General features: G+C 48.3%; 1 protein-coding gene across 2 annotated transcripts in view; it reads right to left on the bottom strand.

Annotated features, from left to right (window-relative positions):
• LOC119402404 (uncharacterized) overlaps positions 1–18,878 on the bottom strand; it is a 347,414-nt gene that overhangs the window by 137,499 nt on the left and 191,037 nt on the right. For both annotated transcript variants that reach the window (XM_037669544.1, XM_037669543.2), the window contains exons 7-8: positions 14,393–14,451; positions 12,821–12,856 (exon numbers count right to left, since the gene is read on the bottom strand). In XM_037669544.1, coding sequence (XP_037525472.1) covers positions 12,821–12,856; positions 14,393–14,451 — 95 coding nt within the window. The remainder of the gene's footprint in view (positions 1–12,820; positions 12,857–14,392; positions 14,452–18,878) is intronic.

The following is an 18,878-nucleotide window of genomic DNA, read 5'->3' as shown; positions in this document are numbered from 1 at the left end:
CGATTAGTGTTTGTAAACGCCGAATGACCCGAATAGGCGATAGTATGAAGCTCGTTTAAGAATGCAGAAATCGAGGAAGAGCGTTCCCCGCTCATCCGCTCGCCCCGAGAAAAATCGCGGACGGGCTACCGGGGTGGTACGACGCGCTTTGTGTTTCCCTCTAGTCCGGCCGTGGTGTTTAATCACATTTTAACATGCCGCGGGATGGCGACCAAGTTCTGCGTCCAATATGCGATGCTCTTCTGGCTACCACACATCATTCTCTGATTACGCTTTCACCGTTAACTACAACAGCTACCACGAGGGTTAGACGCAAGGTTTTCTCACGTCCATCTCGACATCGTCGGCCCTCTTCCGTCACCGCAAGGAGCCTGTTACCTGCTGACTTGTGTGGATCGCTTCACCAGATGGTCGGAAGCGTTTCCCATTTCCGACATTACAGAACCAACAGTTGCTAAGGCTTTCACAAACGGCAATCATAAGGTTGCGTGTTAGAATCACGTCCGGGTCACCATTAACTGTCGGAGCTAACACGAGAAAGATCCAGCCCTGACAGCGTTCAGTTTTCGAACTGATTTTTTATTATCGCGCTGCACCCGCCGCGCGGCCGAATGCCAACTTCTTCCTTGACGAGCGCCGCATTCTGAGGCGCTAGGTTTGTTTAATCATTTAACATGGACGTTAGTCGTCGGGATGGAGACGTAGTAGGGTACGCATTTGGGCTGGTTGGTTCATGATTACGGGTGAAAAACAGCGCTAAAAAGACGGGACAAAAAAGGACACGGGACCACGGCGCTGACTAACAACCAAATGTGTTTTATTCCTTCAGTCAGCATAAATATACTTCACCACTATCTCAATGAAACTACAGAAAATTGAGGACTCAGCCTACACAGAGGCAGTAAGGCGATCAATGGGACATGAATGCTATCTCCTTCGGAAGGAGGGAAATCGAGGGGAGGCTTACACATGCATCGCCGCTAATGTGAATGTGGTAAGCCTCTGAAATGAGACGCGCGCGCTCGTCATGGTATTTTGACAAGAAAGTGGTATCTTTAAAAGATGGATGGCAACCGCAACTGTTACAATGAAGAGAAACTGACTATCTGTAGCTTGTTTCTGAACCTTGTTCGAATGCTCGCACATGCGGTCATTAGCGCACCTCCCCGTTTGACCGACATAATAACGCCCGCAAGAAAGTGGAATCTTGTACACAACACCTTGACGACATTCAACAAACATCTGCCTGTGCTTCTTAGTGCATCTTCTTTTGTTAGACCTCTCGGTTGACTTGCTGGCACAGGCTACGAAGCTTGTTTTGGGCGGAAAACAACAGCCTAGCCTGCCCTGCCGACAACTTTCTTGAGATTTTGCGCTACCTTGTGCACATACGGGATGACCGCAACAGTTTGCTTTTAGTTTGCCTCAAATTGCACAGCAGCTGAGCGCTTGTTTTTAAAGCCTGCTACGAGGCTTTCGGCAATGTTAGTCAAAAGTGTTGCTGGAAAACCTGCGAGCTTCAGGCGTGCTACTTGTGAAAGAAAGCTTGCCTCAACTTGGTGGTCCCAAGACCTGTCTACCGCCACCTTCATGCAAGCTCTTGCAATTCCACGTTTAACAATCTTCGAGTGCGCAGAGGAAAAAGGGAGAAGGCTCTTTTGAGACCTGGGCGCATAACTCCAACATACATGGCTATTTGAGAACGAGAGTTCCAAGTCTAAGAAGCGCAGTTTGTTGTCTGAGGGATGCTCAGTGGTAAGTTCAAAAGAACTTAATTCCGTGAGGAACACGTCAAAAATTGTAGCTGCAACAGGCTGCGCGTCAGAAGGGTTAGTTCTGTAGAAGATTAAAAAGTCATCCACGTATCGCGTCAGCTTTACCGTGCTCGTCTGACTTAGCTTGCTCTCAAGATTGCGGTCATAGCTAGCTAATAAAATGTCACTAAGAACAGGGGCGATGCAAGAGCCTATGCACACACCTTCCCGCTGTATAAAAAGCTTATCATCTAAGCAGACGAAGGTTGATTGCATATAAAACTTTAAAAACTCTAAAAACCTGTCGACAGTGATTCCACTTGCGTTTTGAAACTTAAGAGCCCCATATCTGTCAATGCAATTGCCAACTGAAGGAAAAAATTGTAGCGCCAAGCAACACACGGACAGACAGAGAGGACGGGACTGGCGCTACCCGTCCTCTCTGTCTGTCCGTGTGTTGCTTCGCGCTACAATTTTTTCCTTCAGAAGTCATGAACCAACTAGCCCAACAAAACGTATTGCTAAGCAATTGCCAACTTCGGGACACACATCTTCCTGAGGCAACGAATAATATAAGTCCTTAATATCCACGGAAAAGGCACGCACGCCCACTGGACACTCATCCCGGAGAAAGGTAGACACAGTACCTGGCGTCCTTATGAGGTAGGGGTCGTTGACATCAAGGAGGCACAAAAACTTTTGCAGAAACACTCCCACTTGCCGACAAGTATGCCGACAAGTACGCTTCTACACTGACTGCCTGCCGTTTGTGAACCGCAACGAACTGCCTTTCCCCAGTGCCCAGAAGAAGTTTCTTCAAGACCTGCGACTGGCGTCTCAGATTGCCGACTTCCTATGGGGCAACGTAATAGTCCAGCTGCCTAGGAGCAAGCACCCGAATCCAGGGCAAGGTCAAGAGGTCAACGTGCTCGGAGACGCCTAATTCCCAAAGAACGTGGCTGATCTTCTCAAGCTCGGGACGAAATTTAGTGAGCACCCTGATCTAGATAAGACGAAGCTGCTCAGCTTGGTGAGAACAGCTGCTGGCAAAGCAAGAACGGACAAAGCTGACAGGTGTATCAGAGTAAGAATGGCAGACTGGGCTTGTTGGTTTAACATATTTGAAGTTATAAGGCGCGAATAAGACACGGACGAAGAATAGGAACACACACACACGGAGCGCCACTTCAAACAGATTTATTTAGAAAGAGCACAGAACATATTTATACACCGCGCGCGCAGTCATCGTGCCTCAATGCGCAGTCGCATTCAAGTAGCGTAACTCTTTTGACGATAATGAAATGGAGGCAACGCTGACGCATAGATCACCTGATTCGATTATTTTCTTAGCCTCAATAATTAATCGTACTGACTTATCAGGACTTCGGCCGACTACCGCGCAGGCGCTAAAGTCCGGAACGCAATGACAATCCCGGTAGTGTATCGCGAGGTGGCCCTCTCTGCCATATCTGACGTTATTATTATGCTGTCTTAGCCTGTCATTCAGGCACTGTTCGGTCTGGCCAACGTAACTTCTACCACACGACAAGGGGATCTCGTAGACCACGCCCTTCTGGCAGCTTACTTACTTGTTCTTGTGGTTGATAATGCAGGCCGGAGTTTCCTGAGGAAAGGGTTAGTCATCTTGCAGAGCCTGGAGAGTTTTAACGGGGCAGAGAAGACCACCTTTACATCAACATGATTGGCAATCTTTTTCAAATTATGGGATACGCGGTGTACATACGGAATCACAGCAAGTTTGACATTGCTCTGGGGTGCCTCCTCACTTGCGTGGCGGTTCCGCGACTTCCTCAACATCTCCGCCACAGACACCAGAATGTGCTGTGGGTAGCCTGCCTCCTCAAGACGGTCAACCTGCTTGAGGAAACTGTCAGCTGCTCTGTGTGGGCAGGATTTGTTGAAAGCATTCAGCAGGCACATGTTGGCGATGCTACGTTTGACAAGTCAGTACGATTAATTATTGAGGCTAAGAAAATAATCGAATCAGGTGATCTATGCGTCAGCGTTGCCTCCATTTCATTATAGCCAAAAGAGTTACGCTACTTGAATGCGACTGCGCATTGACGCATGATGACTGCGCGCGCGGTGTATAAATATGTTCTGTGCTCTTTCTAAATAAATCTATGTTGGAAGTGGCGCTCCGTGTGTGTGTGTGTTCCTATTCTTTGTCCGTGTCTTATTCGCGCCTTATAACTTCAAATGTGTATCAGAGAAGGCGTTGACTGCTTGCCTGAGCGGGTAAAAAATGCAACAGTGGTAGGCTTCGCACAGCGTTTACCGTTCTTCGAGAAGCGGGGCTGAAACTGTCTCCGACAAAAAAGGAGGATTCGTCGTGTCGCCTCGAAGTCTCTTCAAAGAAAAAGCAGACGCAGCCATTCTTGGTTACTTCAACGAATTAAAGGGAGTGGTTCCTGCGAAGGTAAAAACAAAGGCTGTTCAACTATGCGAAAAGGCCGGGCTTGCAAAACTGGCATCCTCCGTAAAGGCCTGCAAAGAGACCAGCTTTTCGGCCTTCTTCAGCGCCAAGACCCATAAGGTACAGTGCCCGTTCCGGGCCATTGTTTCTCAGCGCGGAACCTGGCAACGAGAAGTGGGAGTGTTTCTGCAAAAGTTTTTGTGCCTCCTTGATGTCAACGACCCCTACCTCATAAGGACGCCAGGTACTGTGTATACCTTTCTCCGGGATGAGTGTCCAGTGGGCATGCGTGCCTTTTCCGTGGATATTAAAGACTTATATTATTCGTTCCCTCAGGAAGATGTGTGTACCGAAGTTAGCAATTCCATTGACAGATATGGGGCTCTTAAGTTTCAAAACACAAGTGGAATCAGTCGACAGGTTTTTAGAGTTTTAAAACTTTATATGCAATCCACCTTCGTCTGCTTGGATGATAAGCTTTTTATAAAGCGGAAAGGTTTGTGCATAGGCTCTTGCGTCGCCCCTGTTCTTAGTTACATTTTATTAGCTAGCTATGACCGCAGTCTTGACGAGGGTAGCGATGCGGGCTTGTTTTGACGAAATTGACCGCAGAAGCGGTCAATTTCGTCATAGGAGGTTTTCAAACCTGCCACGTTGTTGATTGTTTTGCTGGTTTTTTCATGTTATATGCTAGTGGTCACGTGAATGTCGTGTGCAAAAAAGAAAAGGTATATAAGTAGGCTTGGTGATTGAAAATAAATGTTTTTTGTTGTCAGTAGCGCCAGTGTGTGTGTCTTCCTCCCTTCGTCCTTGTCTTTTCGCGCCCACATCCAAGAACCGCAATCTTGAGAGCAGGGATGAGTGTCCAGTGGGCACGCGTGCCTTTTCCGTGGATATTAAAGACTTATATTATTCGTTCCCTCAGGAAGATGTGTGTACCGAAGTTAGCAATTGCATTGACAGATATGGTGCTCTTAAGTTTCAAAACACAAGTGGAATCAGTCGACAGGTTTTTAGAGTTTTAAAGCTTTATATGCAATCCACCTTCGTCTGCTTGGATGATAAGCTTTTTATACAGCGGAAAGGTGTGTGCATAGGCTCTTGCATCGCCCCTGTTCTTAGTTACATTTTATTAGCTAGCTATGACCGCAACCTTGAGAGTAGGGATGAGTGTCCAGTGGGTATGCGTGCCTTTTCCGTGGATATTAAAGACTTATATTATTCGTTCCCTCAGGAAGATGTGTGTACCGAAGTTAGCAATTGCATTGACAGATATGGGGCTCTTAAGTTTCAAAACACAAGTGGAATCAGTCGACAGGTTTTAGAGTTTCAAAGCTTTATATGCAATCCACCTTCGTCTGCTTGGATGATAAGCTTTTTATACAGCGGAAAGGTGTGTGCATAGGCTCTTGCATCGCCCCTGTTCTTAGTTACATTTTATTAGCTAGCTATGACCGCAATCTTGAGAGCAGGGATGAGTGTCCAGTGGGCATGCGTGCCTTTTCCGTGGATATTAAAGACATATTATTCGTTCCCTCAGGAAGATAGCACGGCAGGGGAGTAGCCAAGGGGGGGGGGGGTTGGGGGGGCTCAAACCCCTCCGAAAATTTTCAGTTTTGCTTGCGTATATAGGCACGGACACATACAAACGCACGCACGAACATACATAAAGTATGGTTGACCCCCCCCCCCCCCCCCCGAAAAAAATTTCTGGCTACGCCCCTGGAGCACAGTAAAGGTGATGCGATACGTGTATGACTTTTTAATCTTTTACAGCACTCACCCTTCTGACGCTCAGCCTGTTGCAGCTACTATTTTGGACGTGTTCTTCACAGAATGAAGTTCTTTTGAACTTACCACTGAGCATCCCTCAGGCAACAAACTGCGCTTCTTAGACTTGGAACTCTCGTTCACAAATAGCCATGTATGTTGGAGTTATGCGCTCAGGTCTCTAAAGAGCCTTCTCCCTTTTTCCTCTGCGCACTCGAAGATTGTTAAACGTGGAATTGCAAGAGCTTGCATAAAGGCGGCGCTAGACAGGTCTTCTGACCACCAAGTTGAGGCAAGTTTTCTTTCACAAGTAGCACGCCTGAAGCTCGCAGGTTTTCCAGCAACACTTTTGACTAACATTGCCGAAAGCCTCGTAGCAGGCTTTAAAGACAAACGCTCAGCTGCTGTGCAATTTAAGACAATCTCAAAAAAAAAACTGTTGCGGTCATCCCGTATGAGCACAAGGTAGAGCATAATCTCAAGAAAGTTGTCGGCAGGGCAGGCGTTAGGCTGTTGTTTTCCGCCCAAAACAAGCAAGCTTGGTAGCCTGTGCCAGCAAGTCAACCGAGAGGTAAAGAGCAAAAGAAGATGCACTAAGAAGCACTGGCAGAAGTTTGTTGAATGTCGTCAAGGTGTTGTGTACAAGATTCCACTTTCTTGCGAACGTTATTATGTCGGTCAAACGGGGAGGTGCGCTAATGACCGCATGCGCGAGCATTCGAACAAGGTTCAGAAACAAGCTACAGATAGTTCATTATCTGTTCATTGTAACAATTGCGGTTGCCATCCATCTTTTAAAGATACCACTTTCTTGTCAAAATACCATGAGGAGCGCGCGCGTCTCATTTTAGAGGCTTATCACATCCACAATAGCGGCGAGGCATGTGTAAGCTTCCCCTCGATTTCCCTCCTTCCGAAGGAGATAGCATTCATGTCCCATTGATCGCCTTACTGCCCCTGCGCAGGCTGAGTCTTCAATTTACTGTAGTTTCATTGGGATAGTGGTGAAGTATGTTTTATGCTGACTGAAGGAATAAAACACATTTGGCTGTTAGTCAGCGCCATGGTCCCGTATCCTTTCTTGTCCCGTCTTTTTAGCGCTGTTTTTCACTCGTGATAGAGATGTACCACGAATCATCAAAGTGGGTGCATCCACGTTAAACGGTGCTATAGCTGCTAGACTTCTATATACATTGTACAAACTCTATTATATGAATGTACAGTAAATATTCAGTTACTTCTCTAAGGGCACGTTTTTCTTTCCTGTTATTCCGATTCCTATGACGGAGGAATCAACCATCTTTTTTCTCAACCGGACTCACTCGGACTCAAACTCACCTATATATTACTCACTTGGACTCACTACGACTCAGACTCACGGGTCGATCTGAGTCTGAGTGAGTCGACTCATGAGTCCATTAGTGTATATTTAGCTTTTTCGATCAGGATGTCAACGCACTTGAACACCAATATCTCGCCTAGTCAGTGCTCTACGATACGCATTTTGATCTCGTACCTTCACACACGCGTTATGAGTTATTGCGTTATCAGTACGCGTTATCAGTAAGGACATTTTTATTTAGAGATATTGCTCACACGAAAAATGTTTATTGAGAACTTCTTTTGAAAAATGCCCCCACCTCCCCGAAGAGAATCGTGAGGAAATGCGAATGCATTTCTTGCGCCGAGAGTACACGGCGTAGTAATTTTAATGGTGTAAAGCTGGACACATCGACGTGCTCAAGTGTCTCCCTTTTGGGCGCCTCTTTCAACGAACGGTTCCTACGTACGTTCGTAATCACCTCAGGGATGTTGCTACCGCCTTCAATGCAGCACAAACGCGTTTAGAACGCGCTGTTTTCAGGCTGTGCCAAGGCAGCACAAACGCTACAAACGCGTTTCAAACGCACTGCGTTGAGGCGGTGGCGCAGGGAGGAGAGAGAGCGAACGGCGAGAAAAGGAGCGGCGAAGCACTGCACCTACCCTCTCCTACACTCTCTCCACACACGCCGGAGCTCCTCCGAGCTCTCGCGATGCGAGCGCCCTCACACGCGAGAGCGCGCTCCTCCTCTCCACTCACTCTCCGCTACTCCGCCCGCACCACCTGCTCCGGTTGCTAGGGGCGAGGATAAGCGCGCGCGCCTGCAGCTGTTGCTATGGGAGAAGGAGTGAGAGCGGCGAGGCGCGCGGACACCGACCGACGCCTGACATAGCCCGACTAAGAAATGCATTCGCATTTAAGAAGTTTTACGGGGGGAGTGGATTGCGGGGGTCAAGGCACACCTCTGCTCAGTAAATATTGAGCTGGTGTATGAACGCAAGTGCGTTCAAGTATCTGTTTGTAGAAACGAGTATCAACGTGAGCCGTCGTAAGGCTGATAGTACTGCTGAAGTTGAGTAGTCATCACGATGGGTCGGCAAAAAAATTAGGAGCTCTCTCAGACTCACTCAAGAAATATATTTTGTGCTTAGGGCTCACTCGGACTGAGTCTCACCAAAGCTTTCCTCAACCTGACTCACTCGGACTCAGACTCATTAAAGTTTGTCTCAACCGAACTCACTCGGACTCCAACTCACCAAAACATTACTCACCCGGACTCATTCAGACTCAGATTCACGGCTCGATCTGAGTCTGAGTGAATCCGAGCAAATCTACTCATAAGTGAGTTTGCCGACCTATGGCTATAGCACCGCTTGATGTGGAGGCACCTACGTCGACGCCGCGGCATATCTACATCCCGACGGCTAACGTCCAAGCCAATGACTAAACCTTTGTGGCCGCTGTAGTATAGTTAACACACACCTGGACACAACGTCTGGTGAATTCCGCGCAAAGTTTGCTTAAACATGCACATAATAAACACCAACTCGACATGCACTCTTTCAAAGCGTCGTCATTTTAGGAGAGAAACGGCAAGGTGTGCGCTCCCGTGTAGTCACTGCCAGTGCACTCGAAGCTGTAGGTGGAGGAGAAACACCGTTAGTCCATTTGGAAGCGGCCCTAGGCTGGCCAAGAGGCGTCACAGACTGACGCGAAAGGCGAATCGCGTAACTGTGTCATCACCGAATCGAATGACCGCGGATGCTGCAATTCACCGACCACACAGTTTTCTACAACATTGCAGCGAAAACCGCCGCCACGCTGAGACCACCCAAACGCTCGCAGTCAATGCTTGTTAGTGTCATGATGCATTACGCGTGGCCTCCAAGATTTGCCCCTAGTGTTGCTCAGGTCGGTCTTTTCGCACGGGGAGAACGTAATCAGAGAGAGCGGTGTCACAGCCAGAAGAGCGTCAGTAAAGAGACGCTGAGCTTTACTGAGCTTCGCTATCATGCGGATTGTTAAAGAGTTACCAGAAAGATAACAGCATTTACGGGCTAGAAACGCGACGCGCGTCGTGTGTTCCCGCTAGTCTGGCCGTGATTTCTCACGGTTAGATCGAGGAACACCATGCGACAGCTAGGCGAGCATCGCAGGTCTATTTTGAAGGGCCAGTGAACAAGCTCCGACTTTTTTTTACACCCCCGAAACAAGCTTGCCAATTCGTACAGTAGACCGCGGCGATCACGTTTTCCGAATATTACAGCGCTGCGCGCCGCACAGACCCTCCATTTCTAAAAACAATTCCCGCGCCTCTTTCCTTCCCCTGACCAATTCCACTCGTACGCGCTGTGGCGCAAACTTGTCCATGGGCAACTTGACGTTCCACCGAGCTGGTCGATTGGCCTAAACCAGGTCTCAGCAAGTTAACGTCAGTTCCTGTTTCCCCCCACCGCTACGAAACTTCGCCTCGTTTGTGGCCCTGCGGTGATGCGGTGTCGGCCAAGCAGTTGTCGCGTTGTCGCGCGTCTATTCCTCGCACTGCATAGCATCTGCACGCACTTGGCCTTCGACTTGAGCAACACGTGGAGGCAGCGTTGTCGGCTGCAAATCGAGCGGAGAGAGGGGGAATCTCCGGTAGCTCGGACGGGTGCAAGCAGGGGTTTTCGCGCTTTTCTGTCGCGTCCTTTCGTCGTCTTGGAAAGCAGGCACGCATTCCTGCTGCACTGTGAACTGTCACAAAGGTTTCAATATACCGAAGAGCCGAAAACTGCCCGTCAAGTTACGAATCACGGGCGACAATGTAAACAATAAACAACCAAGAGCCGCAGTAAGCGGAAGTGCATTGCGACTGATCGAGCTGGCCGATGAGTCACGACGACGGGCTACGCCTTCCCCTCCCTGAGGAGGAGAAAATGGCGAGGACGCGCGAAAACTTGAAACCAGCTGAAATGGATGTTGTAACCCCTGTAACTTCTTTATTATAGCACGTACTCGCAAAATTCTTGCGACAGCATGGTCATTTAGTAAAGGTGCGCATATTTCTCTTCATTTTAATTTTTCAACCTCGGGGTTGTTTACTGGCCCTTTAAAGCGAAACTTTTACTGGCCTAGTCGATCGAGTTTCGCCATGTATCTCCGCTTGGCCTTGAAGCGAAGAACGCATGCTGCGCGACAGGGGCGTAGCCAGAAATTTTTTTCGGGGGGGAGGGGCTTCAACCATACTTTTTGTATGTTCGTGCGTGCGTTTGTACGTGCGCGTGTATATATACGCAAGCAAAACTGAAAAATTTCGGGGGGGGGGGGGGTTGAAACCCCAACCCCCCCCTGGCTACGCCCCTGCTGCGCGAGTAGCCGCGACGGCCGCCGCCGCTGCTCCGACCGCTGCTAGGATGACAAACGCTGCCTCGCCAGCAGTGTCCACGCGATTAACCACGTGACTCGCCGCTCTCTCTGCCACGCCGGGTCAGCGCGCAAGTGCTTCAGTTCAGCCGTTGTGCCATGGTCGCGCGATGGAAGGTGGGAGTCAGTACGCTGGTCTATCTGTGCCCTAGTTGTCTACGCAGTTCCAGCGGCGAAAGCGGCAAGCTGCGCCGGACCATCCTGCGGAAAATTGCTCTGCTTGCTAATGAGTTAAAGCGGAAACAAGAGCACCAGCGCTCAAAGTGGCATGCTGAGACGAGTGATGAACGGGAACTTCGGCAAGCGTCTGGAGAAGGTTGCAGAAAGACGACGGCGATGAACTTGAGGGGCAGCAATAGAGGCCTCATGTTCGACTTCGCCGACGTCATTGGAAACTGACGAAACGACGATACTGAGGGATTGCACTACGGCACGTTCGACTAGCCATATCGTTTGATTGGCAAACTGTGCAAATTGCTGGCAAAATTACACTTCTTTTAAGAACGCGCCGAATGCGACGGCCGTAGCAACGGTGCAATGCCTCGTTCCCTGATCTAATCGCGGAAGCCGTGCATTGCTTCACTCTACCACTCCCAAACGGCGACATCACCCCGCAAGCCAAGAGCCCTGCGAGAGGAAAGTGTGAGAGATCAAAGGCGCGTTCGTGAAGCCTCCTGATGTGTGAACGTGGCTTAGTGGTTAGAGCGTCTGTCACCTGTCGTGGCGTACCGAGAGGTCGTGGGTTCGTCTACCGCTTACGGAACTTTTCTCTTCGTTTTTTAAATGCGGAGCATTTCTTAGCCGCACCTGCAGCGTCGGCGGCGCCGTCCACACCCCCACTGCGCATGCTCGGCTCGTCTCGTGCCGGCAGCAAGCCTCTCCTCTCCCTCCCTCCCTCCTCCCTTCTCCCTCCCTCCCTCCTTTCCCTCGAACGCGGGCGGTGTGTATATAAGCGGCGAAGCGCGCGGTCGGAATTCAGTCAAGGGCGTCTTTACTTGGCTTTCGCTTGACATGACGCTTTGCTTGGCTCGAGTAGATGCGATGGAAGCAACAGTACCTTCAATCAGCGTCACACCACTCGTTGAAGGCAACGTTACCCCACCCTCGCTGTCGTCGGCGTCAACAACAGCAAGCAACGCAGAAGACAAGGCTGCGAAGAGACGAGCATACGACGCTGACAGCTCGCTTCAAACGCAAGCGTTTGAAGCGAGCTGCGGACCTGGAACTTCGTGCACGCTGGAGCCTTTCAAGCCGTACGTGGTGTGCGCATCGTGTAACAATTAAGCATTCCCAAACCATACCCAATTACGCAACATTCACGCGATACCCCCACCACTCTGCGACGCATTTACTCGAGTTCCCCCCGTGGGAAGATGCGGGCGACTTTTTTCTTGGACATCTGATCGTGTGCATTTTGCTGACGTATTTCCGTGACGGAAATACTTCATGAAAGTCTTGGTGGACCCTGGGATAAAACACTTTCATTTTAAAAACGTTCAGCGCATAAGAGCATCTAATACAAATATATCGCTTACAGCTTTCGGTACCAGGTACCATAGTCTGTTTTTGCTTTACGTAGAGTACATACCAACCAACATAAAATCATTACTGATTTAATAAAAGCGATATTTACTTCACCTAGCTCATGGTAGCAGAGCCAACGATACAGGCTATGCACGTGGAGTATATTTGCATAATGGAATGCAGTTCCGGACGCAGAGGTGCGCTTGTCTGCAGCCACTTTTACTCTTATATAGTGGAAAAAATAATATATCCCTGACGAAGCCCACTGTAGTCTAAACTTTCGCTCCAGTGATATTCTCGCTCAACGATTTACGATATACTCATCGACACTCCCGGCAAGAAGATTGATTGGTTGGTCAGTGTTTATTTGTATGGATATACTCTATTTCTCAGCCAGCCAAGTAATCACTGCCAATAACTTTCTTGGAGAAAACTTATTGTGTGTGGCTAATGACCTGTTCGCATGTATCCGTATATGTTGAATTTTTGCTCTTGTGATGCGGCAAGCCCTACAGATCTGTAACACCAAGTCTGACGCATGATGCATGGCAATTTGAGCGAACGATGTGAACTGGCTCTCAAATATTACCAAGCTTACCCATAGCTACTTACCCCTAGATGCCATGTCTCGTCGAGAAAGGTGGCGTTCTGCAAATATCAACGACAGCAGTATGCACACAGGAGTTTCAAATACAGGTTTAATTACCCTTATAAATTTATATACTCTTTAACGAAGAGCAGCGTCACTGGGAACGGCAAGCATATTAACTTCCACCAATACGTGATGCTGTTGCGGTATTGCGCCTTAGTGAAGACACGTTGGACATGAAAAAAAAAAGACAACGAAGTGGTGCCCTCGAGGAGAACAACCGCCATTACTGCTGTTTGGCTACTCTCCTCCTGAACATCCGCTGTATATATGCATATTCATATTGACATCAATACCCAGAAGCTACCATTCCACTTGGGAATTTCAAAATGGCGCGAGATATTTTAAACATTTCATAAAGTAAATGTCTACTAGGACCAACAGTAATACCCCAAAAGACATCGTAATTCAATGTTTTTTTTTCGTAATCACGAGTATTTTAATACTTACATATCTGTATGCATATACAGAAATATCTGTATATCTCTGTATATAAAAGGACTACTGCTAAGTCGCCAAGTTCTACGTAATTTACGGATCTGTTGTCCAGGTTATGCATCCCTGTTCCTGCCTTGTTTCTGCTGCGCTGTAGCAGCTGTATCACGTGCTTCATGACGCAACCGCGATTTAGGGCGTAATGCTGAAAAATTTTATCGCTTACAACTATTCAGCTTCGAGCGAATCTTCGAACTACCTTTATTGCGCAAGCAATTATACCGGCAGTCTCGGCTGGTTTTTGTCCGTCCCCGTCGCCGTCATTCACCGTATATGTATAAGTATGTATATATATATATATATATATATATATATATATATATATATATATATATATATATATGAAAGTCCCAAAGAAAAAGAATTTAGATAAATGCTTCCGAAGCGCGAACTCCAACCAAGGACCTCTCGCTCCGCAGCCCGTGCTGCTAGCCACTACGCCACGAAACGCCGATCCTCTAGGGACCTAACGGCAAGCGTTATATACACACCCTTTACCGCTGGCTGGACTCAGAGACCGCTTATAAGCGTTTCTTCATTGCCAGCGAGATGACGCGAGGAGCGCAACAAAAGTATTTCGCTCGCTGCAGCGGCCGCGTTTGCGAAACGAGCGCGCTGTTCAAACAGAAACAAGTAACAACTGCGACACTTAGTTCGCGCTCGTCTTGTGTGTACCTGTTCGTTCGTTTCGTGCGTCCTGCTTTATGTTTTAGCAGTGCGCTTCAAGTATCGAGCTGTGACGCATGATAGTTCGTGCTCGTCCCGTGTGCATTCTTTTCATGCGTCCTTTGGGCTCGAGCGACGCGCTGGCAATTTCGAGCTGCTTTCCGTTCTTCGCGTTAGATTCCAATTTGTTGCTGTCGCGTTCATTGCTTCGCCGTTGCGGCGAAACTGTGACTTTTTTAAATCTCGAGAAGCTGCTGGATAGCACGAGCGCGCCTCCTCCATTGCAGTTGTTTTACTTGTATTTCTTTTGCTTGTAACGTTTGTCACGAAACAAACAAGGCCATTAGAGAGCATAATACTTTATAATAACTTACCCGCAGGGTTATGCTGAAGTTAATTTTATCCACCTCGTGCAACAGTGAGAGCAGGATTTCTGAAAAAAAAAAAAAGCTGACTTACTTCACCGGGGTGCAGCATCTATAGACCCTTTGCAAAAGTTCAAGCAACACTGTGCACCGGGCGCCATGGCGGCCATCTTAAAGGATTCCCGATGGCAGTTCGCGCTTGACAAGGTGCCACTCGCGCTCGACCAGGCGCAGAATATTTCATTTGTATACTCTCCATGCTATTCAAGGAGGTTCAGCATGCCGACCCACTGCTGTGTGCCCCTCTGTAGACAAATTGGATACGTTGACTCAGCTGGCAAAAAGGTAAGTACGTTATATATATATATATATATATATATATATATATATATATATATATATATATATATATATATATATAGTATATAGTTAGTGTCGCACAGTGAGTTGTTCGCGGGTCGATATGCACTTGCAAAACTGTGCTTATTCTGCTTTGATAGTAAAAGAAAATGTCCAAACCCAGAGGGCGTTATCTGAGGCATTTGTTGGAGGCAAACACAGCGCCTACGACGCCTTAACTCTTTCCGCACCGCGCCCATAGGGCAGCGATCATAGAGTTAATATACTGACTCTAGAGGAAAAGCTCCCCATAGGGCCCATGCATTGAAACCTATAACCGCATGGGTTCCGCCATGATGGAACAAAACGAACGTTGCCAGCGTTGCCAGACCCTGAGACGCTCGCTATATTTGACGGTAGTAATCAGTTTTAATCTACCAACCTACGCCAGCTACGCGCTGTTCAGAGAACATCAGCTGTGTTTTGATGCGTGAAGCCGTGTGTTAGTGTACGGTTGTCTGTGCAGCAGGTCCGGTTGACAACAGCTAAAATTTCCACCTGTTTGTGCATGGTTTTTACTAGGCACTCCCTACCAAAGTTTCTCCGTTCGCTGGCACAGAGGTCACTCGACAGATTCGCAGCTTAGTGTGCCTCGATGTGTGCGCCCCCCTTAGGGTGTTGCCATTCTTTGAAGGGGCTGATGCCGCCACGACGCCATTTTTTGCCCCGCGTCTCGTGCCTCTCAGCGCAGCTGCCGTAGAGGGGTGAGACGCTGGTAAGAAGCCGTGGGCTAAAATATGGCAGCCGCGCCGCAGTAGACGCCGCAGATGTCCTCACCCTGGAAAAAACGCGCAACAAAACGCGCATCGCAGCTCGAACCAAAGTCCGTAGGCCGTGGTCGCGCGCTGATCCGACTTGCAATGGCGAGACACCTGTATCCACGTTTTTTTTCAGCTCATTGCTGCCGTACTTCAGCGCAGAAAGCCGTAAAGCAGAAAAATGTCGATTGCAGCATGCAGCGGCGAATCTGAGTGAGACATCTCCCGAAAGCTTCAATCGAAACTAAAGTTACACGGTCCACGAAGCTTTATCGCCGTTAAAAAGACTAAAAAAAGCGGTTGCGACTAGTTCGTACATAACTTTCAGGGCTTGTCTCATCTCTTCTTTGCCGTCCGTCCTGGTTTGCACTGAAGTTTTCAGCTTGAAAGAAAAAAGGGCTGTCACATGAAGTCGAGTGGTATGCGGCGACAGAAAACGCACACAACGGGACACTATGACAACTACGAGATACAGGACGCGAACGAAGTTTCAGGGGCTTTAACACGACGCGCAAACCGGCGCAATTGGCCGCAAGCACATACTCGCGTACTCGCGAGTGTTGATATGGTGGCGCCATCTAGTTAACCAGCCTGCAAACGCTCCTTTCCGCGTGCAGTAAATTGCATAAATAGCCGTCGTATTCTTTCGTAGAAGTATTCAAAATAAACACAAAACAATATCCGCAAGTTTTTAATTGTGCAGATGCTTCTTTAGGATTGATATGTGATGGCAAGAATGACAACGTTCCAAGATGTCAGCGTTCATGTGGTTATAGGTCTCGCGGCTCAGCTTTTCCTCTAGAGGCAGCATATTAACTCTATGGCAGCGATAGCCCGCTAGCGATGGAATCGCCACTTTTGAGACATTCCGCGCTTCGTACGGGCACACTGCGCCATCCGTCGTGAAAGAGAACTACTATAGTTTTCTTTTTTTATGTAGTTCGTTCTTTCCTCCCGCGTGGCCTTGATTTTTGAACGCGCTCTGAAGTAGCGCGATCGTTTGAGTGGAAAGCGAAAGTGACCGCCGCCGGAGGCAGTGTGGTGTGCGCGCGCGCGTCGAAAGGTCGCAGATATCGACATTCCGGCGTGTTTGTGACTGAGTTTATCGATTTAGCAAACAGCAGTGAGTCGGGGGATGCTGTTTTTATGGTAGGACTTTGACTCTGATAGCAACGGCGATGCAAACCAGTCCGTAACGTCGGCCTGCTTCGCTTTCTGCTTCGGGCCGTCTTAATTCAGTTTCATGTACCATTGAACAACAACGAGCACATATTTTGAATTTTTGCGTTTGCAGGTTTCATTCCACCGCTTTCGAAGAAATGAGGAAACTAAAAAGGAGTGGATAGTGGCTATAAAGAGTGAGGAGGGACACTGTTCAGAATATCACAAAGTACCAAAGTTTGCTCGAAACATTTCACTGACTCAGACTTTTGGACGAACATGGCAAGCGGTCTTCGGCTCCTGCGAGAGACAGCAGTGCCATCGAGTTTTGCTTAGAGCAAACCAAAGCAAACAAGAAAGCCGCCTCGTGAATGGGCTGATTGCCCTCCCAAAAAACTATGTTGGACAAAAAAACAACTGAACGAAAAATGCCAGGTCCAATGTGATAGTAACAGCGAGAATGACGCCCCACCAGGTCTTTCCATAGATAACGATGGTGTGCAACAAGATATCCAAGCTGCCCAATGCAGATGCCCATTTCAAGAAGCTTATCTAGGAAACCTGCCTTCACCACAGCAGCCTTGCGCACTGTGCAAACAGCACGCTGAAAGGATCTATGCATCACAGACACAACTTACTGGAAGCAAAGAAACAGTGGCACAGTTACAAGCTCAACTTCATGCAACGCAAAAAAATCAAATTCATTTGGGACAGAAGCTAGATAATGCTCAAGAGAAACTTAGTGCACAGACCCAGGAGCTTAATCTTTTTCGAAGTGAGCTTTTAGTAGCACAAAGGTATGTCCAAAAGCTGAGGCAGAATGGCACGCCATTTACAGTTGAAAAATTCTCGGAATCCGACAGGGACATCCAATTCTACACTGGCCTGCAACATTATGAGTCATTCCTTAACCTTCTTGAATGTCTGCACCCTGGTACAGATGGGACAAATATCATAAGAGATCTAGGAAATATACAGGGAGAGGAGTACTGTGGCCGACCAAGAAATTTAACCGTTGAAAATGAGCTGTTCTTGGTGCTTGTGAAACTGAGACTGAACCTGTTTCATCAGCATTTAGGTCACTTATTGTCCATATCAGCAAGCACAGTGTCGCGCATATTTTCAGAATGGACAGACTATATGTACCTTCAGCTGACAGAAATACCTATAAGGTTATCGCGAGAAGCAATGATAGGCGCATGTCTGAAGCATTCAGGGAAAAGTATGCCTTGTTGTGCCAGAGCACCTGACCGAACGGGGAAGCGAATTAATCCCGGCATGCTTTATCTGCAATCCCGGGAAAACGGCGTCTTCGCCCAGCCGGCCTAGTCAACTGACGCCAGTCGTTCTTCCAAGCTACCCAGCTATGGAAAGGCTGCTCAACAACCTAAAGGACCGTCAACATCCTAAAAGAGCGTCAACACCTGCTACCTAAAGGGACGTCAACATCCTAAAAGAGCGTCAACGCCTGCTTCCTAAAGGGACGTGAACATCCTAAAAGAGCGTCAACACCTGCTACCTAAAGGGACGTCAACATCCTAAAAGTAGTGTCAACACCTGCGGCCTAAAGAGGGTCACATCACAATGGACTGGGACCTTATTTAAGACCCGCCTGGTCCGTTGTTAGAAGAGACGCCCCAGCCGACTTGGTCGTGCTGGCAGGCTCTGTCCTGCTATAACCTGCTATAACCTGCTATAACCTGCTATTACCTGCTATTCCTGCTATAAACGTTGTTACGTTTTCTAAACGCTTGGCCTCCTTGCTCTGCTCCTCAGCGATAAGTCCGATCTTCGGCATCATCGGCTCGCCAGCCTCTCAGCTTTCGTTCGACACGCAACCCCTATTTCCTAACAGTGGTTGGCAGCGCTGGGATACGCTACCCTCATCTCAACGTTTGGCTTCGCTGGGATACGCTACCTCATCTCAACGTTTGGCTTCGCTGGGATACGCTACCCTCATCTCAACGTTTGGCTGCGCTGGGATACGCTACCCTCATCTCAACGTTTGGACACGGTGGGATACGCTACCCTCATCTCAACGGTTGGCAGCGCTGGGATACGCTACCCTCATCTCATCGTGGGACATGCTGGGATACGCTACCTCATCTCAACGTTTGGCTGCACGGGATATGCTGCCCTGATCTCAACGGTTGGAAAGTTGGACCAGATCCCTGCAG

This window comes from Rhipicephalus sanguineus, chromosome 8 (assembly GCF_013339695.2).
Source record: "Rhipicephalus sanguineus isolate Rsan-2018 chromosome 8, BIME_Rsan_1.4, whole genome shotgun sequence".
NCBI classification, from domain to species: Eukaryota; Metazoa; Arthropoda; class Arachnida; order Ixodida; family Ixodidae; genus Rhipicephalus; species Rhipicephalus sanguineus.
The sequence above is the reverse complement of the archived record's forward strand: the minus strand, read 5'-3'. Positions and strand labels throughout refer to the sequence as shown.